The sequence below is a fragment of the Sinocyclocheilus grahami genome, unplaced genomic scaffold (assembly GCF_001515645.1).
Source record: "Sinocyclocheilus grahami isolate Dianchi unplaced genomic scaffold, SAMN03320097.WGS_v1.1 scaffold378.1, whole genome shotgun sequence".
NCBI classification, from domain to species: Eukaryota; Metazoa; Chordata; class Actinopteri; order Cypriniformes; family Cyprinidae; genus Sinocyclocheilus; species Sinocyclocheilus grahami.
This window is the reverse complement of record NW_015505557.1, coordinates 521,113-530,935: the sequence shown is the minus strand read 5'-3', so window position 1 is coordinate 530,935 and position 9,823 is coordinate 521,113. Positions and strand designations below refer to the sequence as shown.

Sequence of the window (9,823 nt, the reverse complement as noted above, 5' to 3'; positions counted from 1 at the left end):
GAGCTGTAAACACGGGAATCTCCGACCGCATGCAATCTTTGACGAACACCCAATTCATATATCAAACTAGGCTATATGTTATTAAATTGTACATAGGCTATATATCTGATTATTTTATTTACAAGTTTCATGTTTTTGTTTATCCCGTTTTTTCGGTTGCATCTGAAAATTTCTTTCAGAAACATTTTTTTTTTTCAAAGCAACCCACTTACCCCCATATTAATGTTTAGAACAGTGCAAATACAAACACCTTTAGAAACTCATAGTTCAGCATCACACACCATGATATGGGTTAAAATGAGAGTCCATTTCTCTCCAAAACGGTGCCAGTTTTAGCGTTTTGCAATAAAGAAATAAAAATAACTAAACTTGATCATTTATGTTACAATTTTAACATAAATGCACATTGTTCTAGAAGGATGGCAAATTTTTATGCTGATAATACAATTTGTAAGGAAAAATGTATTAAATAGCGAGTTATTTCTGGGGAAACTTTTTCAAAGGCAAACACACACACACACACACGTCTCTTTGCTGAGCCGCGGCGGTCTCGGTGAATCAGCAGCATCCACAACTGAACGGAACAAAAAGTGTTGAACTTGAAAATTGTTTATGCGCGAGTGCACTTGCTAAATGAAGGCGGATTGTATATAATGTATTTTAAAAAAAACGTTTTCACAGCACGCATCACGTGCTCAAACTCATCAAAAGTCAACAAGTTCAACAAGCAACAACGACTTGTCCAAGTGACTGCTGCAGAACGCACGCGAGAGAGAGAAGAGGTGGCGCAGATCGCGCGTCTCATAAGTGAGTGGGGAATTTACCGAACATGGCACTTGCGGGAGTTAACACTGTACACAATACCCGCAACCTCACACCAAATTTCAGGCCGTGTAGATAGGCAAGCATGTATACTAATCATTTAGTAAGCAGAAATCCTAAATTTACCTTAACATATTAAGTTAGATGAAGATGCGACTGAATTGATGCTTGAAGAATGCGCTTCCAGCAGCCACGATGAACAGTTTGCGGTTAAAGTTTTCAAAGTTTTCATTTGATTTGACGAAAGTCACGAGACCTATTACTCTCTATCCAATCACGTTGATGGATATAAATAAAATTAAAACAAGCATGTAACAACCACAAACGGAGGAAAATAGCGGAGTAAAATTACCGATACATCACTTAAAATGTACTCAAGTAAAAGTACACAATTTTTAAACTACTCAAAAAAGTACAATTACTGATAAAAAAAACTACTTAATTACTGTAACGTGAGTATTTGTAATTCGTTACTTCACACCCCTGTTTATTAGTAAGATCATGTATAGTGTCCTATGTTTGTATAATGTACTCTACCGTCTAAAAATTTGAGGTCAGTAAGATTTCTTTGAAAAAAACGAATGCTTGTATTCAGCAAGGATGCATTAAATTGATCAAAAGTGACAGTAAAGACCTTTTACATTTCTGTTTCATATAAATTGTTCTTTTGAAGTTTCTATTCATCAAAGAATCTTGAAAACAAAATATACTGAAGACTGAAGTAATGGCTGCTGAAAATTCAGCTTAGCATCACAGGATTAAATTACATTTTAAGATATATTACCATAGAAAGCAGTTACTTTAAATTGTAATAATATTTGACAATATTACGGTTTTTACTTTACTATTTTTGATCAAGTAATTGCACCCTTTGTGAGCATAAGATACTTCTTTTAAGAACATCACAAAATTTAATTTAAATAAACTGCCTACCATAAGCTTTTTAAGGGTAGTGTGTATTATCTCTTACTAATATGGTTTGCCAAAATGTCTATTTATTTCCAAGTTATGATCATATTTATGATCAGATCAGATTATCAGATTACATTTTCTTTTAATTTAGTTGAATTTAATGTGAATTGTATAATACTTAAATTAAATTATATTAAGCATCACCAAGGACTGCATTCTTTAAATGTGATTTGGGGAATTTGAAATTCAAGAATTGATCATATTTATTTATTTGTCTAGTTTTCCATTTGGTTTATCTATTAAATTTGGGCCTATTTTAAGCATAGTTTTACAAGCTTTTTAAGGTTATGCGCAACAAACATTACAGATATGTCACATTTTTGCATAAATATGTCTCACTGCTTTGTCATTGTGCCCTGCTAGCGGGTTGCTCGCTCTCAGGAGGAGTTGTGCGACATGCCGGGCGGGTACCCAGGTGAACACCTGTGCCAGGAAGACCTGATGCACCTGCAGCAGCAGCGTGAGGCCGAGTACCAGCGAGGCGGTGGCGAACACTGGAACCACCAGATGTCCTCCTCGGTGGAGTCCAGCACCTCCAGCCAAGAACACCTCAACTACTCGTCATCCTCTGGCTCCAGGATCCAAGGCAATCACAAGAGCGGCCCTGGCCGCTGGAAGACCCCAATAGCACCCCACTCTGGCCCCGTGGGCGTCTCCCAACCTTCCCGTTCAGATCTTCCACCTCCTCCTCCTCCTCCACCTGCGCACTACGACTACGAGCCGCAAACCGACCTGCCGCTTCCTCCACCACCCTCCGTTACGCAGCAGCAGGCAGCAGCCGCTGCGGCCACTGCCGACCGCAAGAAACGCGAGGAGCAACAGCGCTGGTATGAGAAGGAGAAGGCCAGGCTTGAAGAGGAACGAGACAGAAAGAGAAGAGACCAAGAGCGGAAGTTGGTGCAGATTCGCAACCCTCCCGGGCCAGTCATGCACAACAACCAGCACGGTCCGCTGCCGCCCGCCCCTCAGCACCAACAGATGCCCCATCCACAGCTTCCCATGCAGGTGCCCCAAACATACCTTCCACCGGTCCAGCCGCCCCAACCACCACAGCCACAACCCGCTCGACCCGACAAGCTATCCAGCCTTCCCCGCCAGCCGCCACAGGACACAGTAATACGTGACCTCTTGCCCCAGCAGCAGCCACGCACCATTGAGAGACGTGACTTGCAATACATCACCATCAGCAAGGAGGAACTGTCCGCCAGTGACAGCCTGTCGCCTGACCCCTGGAAGAGGGACGCCCGTGAGAAACTGGAGAAGCAGCAGCAGCTTCACATTGTGGACCTCCTGGACAAGGAGATCCAGGAGCTTCAGGCCAAACCCGAACGCACGGCCGAGGAGAATGACCGTCTGCGCAAACTCATGCTAGAGTGGCAGTTCCAGAAGAGACTGCAGGAGTCCAAGCAGAACGAGGAGGATGAGGAGGAGGAGGAGGATGACGAAGATGTAGACACCACGCTAATTATGCAGAGACTGGAGGCTGAGAAGAGAGCACGGGTGAGCAGACATGGGAAGTGGGATAGCTAGATTAATGTGTGAATATAAACCGTTAAAGTCAACATGAAATCAAAACTGACCCCTTTTGCTAAATAGTTTATCCAAAAAAGTCTTTATATTTTTCATCAAAACTTATTCCCCATCTGATACCGACCAGTAGCTAACCTACAAATGGTATAGTAGTTGTCACTGCATAGTAAGCTATAGTAAAACATACAGTATTTGCTAATTGATGATTTCTGTAAAGCGAGATTTATGGTAATCAAATACACAGGGTTCCAGTGGTTCCAACAACAAAACATTTAAAATGATGATTTCCAGGCCTGGAAAATTCAGTGAAATGAGTAATATCTTAAAAAGTCATCTTTATTGAATAGAAATTGCTCTAGTTATGCTCAGATCTAAAGTATTTTGTCAGGAAAAACTACTTTGTGAGTGCATTTGCTTATTTGGGAATCACAATCAATTGGAAAATAATGAAAATCATTGGTAAAAAAAAATTTAGATACACAACTGTTCAAAAGTTCGGGGTCTGTACGAATTTATTTATTATTTATTTATTTATTTTTGTTTGGTTTTTGAAAACGTCTTGTATGCTCTCTAAGGCTGCATTTATTTGATTGCTAAAAGCAGTAAAATAAAAAGTAAAAACGGTAATATTGTGAAATGTTATTACAATTCAAAAGAACTATTTTCTATTGTAATATATTTTAAAATATAATTTATTCCTGTGATGCAAAGCTGAATTTTCAGCATCATTACTCCAGTTTTCAGTGTCACATGATCCTTCAGAAATCATTCTAATATGCTGATTTGCTGCTCAAGAAACATTTATCATTATTATCAATGTTGAAAACAGTTATGGTGCTTATTATTTTTTAATATTTTTTTAGGATAATAGAAAGTTTTGAAGAACCACATTTCTTTGAAATATACAATTTTGTTGCATCATAAATGTCTTTACTGTCACTTTTGATCAATTTAATGCATCCTTTCTGAATAAAAGTATTAATTTCTTAAAAAATCTTACTGACCCCAAACTTTTAAACGTTCGTGTATGTCAGGATTCATTTTGATATATAGCACCCACTTTTTTCAGTCAAAAAAAGCCATATCCCTATGGATACAATCAAGTAAAATGGGTTGTAATGCCTATCATGTTGACTTTAAGTATTTTAAGTGTTAGCTTGATGAATGGTTTGGTAATGTACTTTTTCTCCACGCTTACACAGACGATTGAGCATTAATTTTGTTTTTCAATTGCTTTGGAAAGACTCAGAGTCTTTCAAGATTTTCAAAACAACTAGTCTTACTTGAGTACACTTGAATTTTCCCATTGCTGGAGAGATTGAATCATCTAAGTTAGTTGTAAACTTCTGCAGTGCTGTTTGAAGTCGAGTGCAGGTCTCTTTTTTTTGTATGTTCGTAGACTTTAGCATTACATTTGAATCTGCAGTCAGCAGCAGGACAGACTGGTGATGGAACAACTTAACAACTAACCTGGGATTCCCTGTGTGATGCTTTAGTCTCCACTGTTGTAATTAATGTTTTGCCATGTGCTCCTGCAACATGCCTATGTCATTGCTTTTCCATGCTGCACTGCTGATATATATAATGCGCACTGATGGAGGGGAGGAGCAGGGCTTTCCGATGCCAAGCACTGGACCCGATTCCACTGCTTGCACCAGCATCAACCTGCCTCATCCAGATCAGTACATCTCTCCTGATCTCATCTGCCATTTAAAATGAAATAGTCATTTAACTTCTAAAAACAAATCAGCGATGGAAGCATTTCTGACTTGTAGTTACTGGCTAACCAACCACTTACAGTAGGATCAGAATCAGGATCATTTGAAATGTGCTAACAGTCTCTAACAAGACATGACCATATTTTGTTTACATGTAAGGCCTTTTCAGGCGCATATTAAGTCTTGTCTCTGAGCAGGGTGGAGAATTAAGGCCATTGATTTTGCTAGTAAGTAGGGCTTGGTGATGCAAATAAATGTCAATACAATTTATTATTATTATTTTTAATAATCACAGTTTATTTCTATAGCACATTTGTTAAAATCAAACAAAGCACGGAAAAACACTCAGACAAAAAATATTGATAATGAAAACACACCTAGGCTTCAAAAATACAAAAATTATACTATAAAATAAAATTATACAATAAAATTAATGTACTATAAAAAATTTAATAAAATACAAACATTTTATAACAGACTATCACAGTGATAGTCTGTTATAATTTTTTTGTATTTTATATTACATTTTTTTATAGTACATTTACGTGTGTGTGTGTGTGTATATATAATTACACCAAAATACAGCTTAAAATACAGCTTAAAATGTCGTTTTCACGGAACCTTGCAAAAGCAGCGCGTTACAATGGTGAGGGAAAAGCTCAGTGTATTGCGTGTAATCACATCCATACAGTTTATGATCACAACAACAACGTTTGTCAGGCATCTACATTGTCATCTGAGGAGATTACAAAGATTAAACGAGTGTTTTGTTTTTTTTACTCTAAAACATGAACTGTGGCGTTTTTGCCAAAAATGACTGTTGGCGTTATCTGCTTTTGCTATAAAACAAACGTTTAATATGTAAAAAAAAAAACATATACTTTCAATGAACTTTAATTTTGTAAGTTACCTGTATTTGTTTAAGTTATTATTACTTAATCAAAACAACTCGACTGCAGTTTGATTGATATTACTTGGAATGCGCAATAAAAAAACTTGATTTCTGAAAAGAGTTATCGGTTTATGCACCAAAATAATGATACATAGCAACATTTATCTTTTTATGTATTTTCTAAAATTACATTTATATATGCATTTATTTTAATATATTTTACTACACTTTTTAAATTAATAATTTTTTTAAAATGTATTTTATAAAACTTAACATTTTTGAATGATGACTAACAAATCATTGACGTGCCTTTCAAATGAACTAATTTGCCATTAAGAAGTGTTGTAACTTTTAGGATGCATAATGGCTATATGTGTTAAATATTCAAATTGGCTATTTTTTTTTTTATAGCCAAGAAAATAAATTGATAATGTCTCTAAGAAATGTATAGTCTCTTTATAGACTGATGTCTGAAGGTCTGGAATTCATGGCAGCTTTCATTGGCCAAAGCCCGCCCGTGAGGCCGTTTGACCGACATGTCAAAAAAACAATCACAGTTCGTTTCATTCATCGTCACGTTTCGGGGGGTGGAAATGTCACCACAAGAACAGACCGGTGTGTTAAACTCTGACACATTTTAAAGATTCTATGCCGCGAACTTTAAATATTTCACATACTTTTGAAACTCCAGCGTTTAGTTGATCCTGATAAGCGCTCGTCGTCACAGTTGTAAACACTACGGCTTTCTTCTTTCATGAGGGGGTTTGGTGTCACGCCATCTTTGTTTCCAGATGGAACATTAAAAAGAACGCGATACATATGTCTCCCGGAAATCCTGTAGAATTCAACCAATCCAATGACGACTTCGACACTCCTGAAGTGTTTCCACTTTTGTGTCCCATATGCGTCAGACGTTTAGACGTCTGAGGCTGAGACTAAGAAATGTATAATGTATAATAAATATTGGATGTATCACCTAGCCCTTTTAGTAACTAAAGGCTTAATCTGTGTCCAGAAAACAGCCTGTAATGAGCTTCTAATGTCAAAACACGTGAGTTTACTGCAGTGTAATTCAGGCTCTTGACTTCTTGGTGGGCTGGAATGTGCGCAGCATTTCCAAACAGCTTCCTTGTGCTTTCCAAGTCTGTGAGACTTTCAGCGCTAGCACAAACATCAGCCCCCACTAACGTTATTTCCTCCAACACCTGCCGTAGCAGCTGTCATGCGAAGCATAGCATCCACCTGAGAGTCTGCTGTGTGTAGCACACTGCTGGAAGCTGGCTTTGATATCGCTCCATCTCTGAGGAGTTGGCAGGTCGAGCCGTCTAAGGGAAGGTCAACACAATCCTGTGTGTTTGAAGGAAAAATATTGCCAGTGCTTCAGTGGGGGGGACGTGGAATGATGGGGAAATTCTTCACCAGCTCAAATGTTTGTGGAAGGGAAGTGGACCGCTGGTGCTAATCAGACCCATACTGCCCTGGAATGTTCCTGGCAGCACTATTTAGTTATTTATTTTTAAGGTGATCTCATTTCTTAAGTTAAAACTTTAGTATTATTTGATCTGTAAAACTGTTCTTGCCATTTTTATGATCATTTTCGGGTTCATGGATTTGTGTTTTCATGGTAACAAAATTGTAAAATTGGATATAAATGAACAGAAAATGTTAAATGATTTTTTTTTTCCCACTTTAAAACCATGCTAACACTCAATGTTTTTGTCTTATACTATACTACACTTACTATACTATTAAAACCATGAGCATTTTAATGCCCCATTCACTCCCATTGTAAGTGCCTCACTGTAACCCAGGTTTTTGAAACAGAGGGACAAGTTGAAATAAGTTTTAGAGGTACTCAGCATTATTCCACAAATGCTGCCGATTGAGTTTAGCCTGTATTTATTATTCATTTAACATTAAAAAAAATTACACACTTCAGCTTTAAATGTGCACAGGACAGCGACCTTGTGTCTGGTAGCTTAGACAAGAACATTTGCACCTAGAAAACCACCAAATTCATTCTAAAGAACAGTTTGGAAGCTCTCTTTCTTTTTTGGAGTACATGAAGAAGCTCTGCTGATTTCGGCAGCCGTTGTTTCAGTGCAGTTTCATCATGAGGGTGGGTTGGCGCATGTTTTCTTCCAGCCCGGTCTCTCCGGCCCTGAGCTTGCTTGCATGTGGGCCTCATTTCCATGCTGTGATCACCATTCCTGGTTCTCCATCTACTCCACTCATCACTGCTCTCTGCGTCTGTATTGACCCTGATGCTTTGCCGCTCATTTACTCTGCGTTTCTCCATGGTTTTCTGTGCTGGGTTTCCTCTTCCCCTATCCTGACTATTGGACATGTCTCCGTTTATGTCCGCTTCCTTCTGATTTTGGAGGGAAAAGGTGTATGGCCTTGATTTGTATTTCCTAACCTGTTGAACATTGTATATGTATTGTGTATGAAGTTTGATGGAGGTGTTTGGGTTTCCTTTTGAATGTTTTGAAAGTGAAGAAGCATTGAAATTCTGTCAGTAAGTTGTTTTGCATGCAACTGTGTATGTGCATGTGATTTTGTGTGATGGTGTGCAGTGCACGATGCCTCTCATCACAAGGGCCACATTGACAAATTTACTGGTGTGATAAAAATTCAGCAGAACACCTTTATACAAATCACCACAGCAGAATAGTTTGAATAAGGTTTTGGACCTGTTCAGGTTGGCCATTGAAAATTGTTTGCTAATCTAGTCTAAACTAGGCTACCATTTTAAAAGTAAACATTAAATTAATATTACATTAAATTTTTATTTTTTGTGTGTGTGTTTAATGATAGGTTTGAATATAGGTTTGTAATTTTACATACAAGTTAAGTGTAACACTACTGTTCAAAAGTTTTGGGTTTGTAATTTTTTTATTATGTTTTTGAAATTAGTTACTTATGCTCACCAAGGCACAATTTATTTAATCAAAAATACAGTAAAAACATCAATATTGTGGAATATTATTGCAATTTTAAACAGCTGGGGCCGTATTCACGAAAGATTCTTAAGAAGAAATTTCCTCTTAACTTTTCTTATTTTTTTACTTAAGAAAAAAGTTATGAATATTCTTATCTTTTTTCTTACGATTGTTTTTAAGACAAAACTTAAGAAGAATTCAAATTCTTGAAAAGAATCTACTTAAAAATCATCGTAAACAACTTCTTAAATTAAGGATAGCCCCAGACTTGTCTTAAATCCCAAACAGTAAGAATTATTTAATGAATTTATTGGGTTATTTCAAATTAATTGTTATATTTAAGCATTACAACAACACTAGCAACATATAATATGAAGTAGGACTATTAATAGGGATGTGCACGAGTTTTCTGAAGTGACAGCGATGACTGATAATGTAAACAATGATCGGTCATGATTAGCCCGTGTGTGACGCTACTTTTTGCTGAAACACTGACCGGAAGCGTTCACTCGGATGAAAACGCAAAAAAACTGCACAAAAATGAATGAAACCGATCGCTGCAGCTTGAGACAGGCTATTTTAAAAGTAACTGTTTAAAAACGTGAAGCTGAGCGCCAGTCAAAGTCGCGACGAAAATAGTGTGCGTGTTTATTATGATTACTAGGGTAATCTGCAGGAAGCGCAAAAAGACAATAAAGAGTTTATCAGTGCGTCATGTAGCCTATTCACTCCGATAAAGACTGTAATTTTCTTCTTAAGAAAAAAATTAAGATGTTCTTAAGAATATATTTGAGAACTTAAGAATTTTTCAAGAATTGCGCTTAAGAACAATCTTACGAACTTATTTCTTAAGAAGATTTTCGTGAATCCGGCCCCTGGTTTCTATTTTAATATAATTTGAAAAGTAATTTATTCCTGTGATGGTAAAGCTGAATTTTCAGCATCAT

At 37.3% G+C, this 9,823-nt stretch overlaps 1 protein-coding gene across 1 annotated transcript in view; it reads left to right on the top strand.

Annotated features, from left to right (window-relative positions):
* Positions 1-9,823, top strand: part of LOC107549673 (afadin-like) — a 136,082-nt gene that overhangs the window by 122,692 nt on the left and 3,567 nt on the right. Inside the window, exon 27 of the mRNA XM_016230848.1 lies at positions 2,158-3,294. Coding sequence (XP_016086334.1) covers positions 2,158-3,294 — 1,137 coding nt within the window. The remainder of the gene's footprint in view (positions 1-2,157; positions 3,295-9,823) is intronic.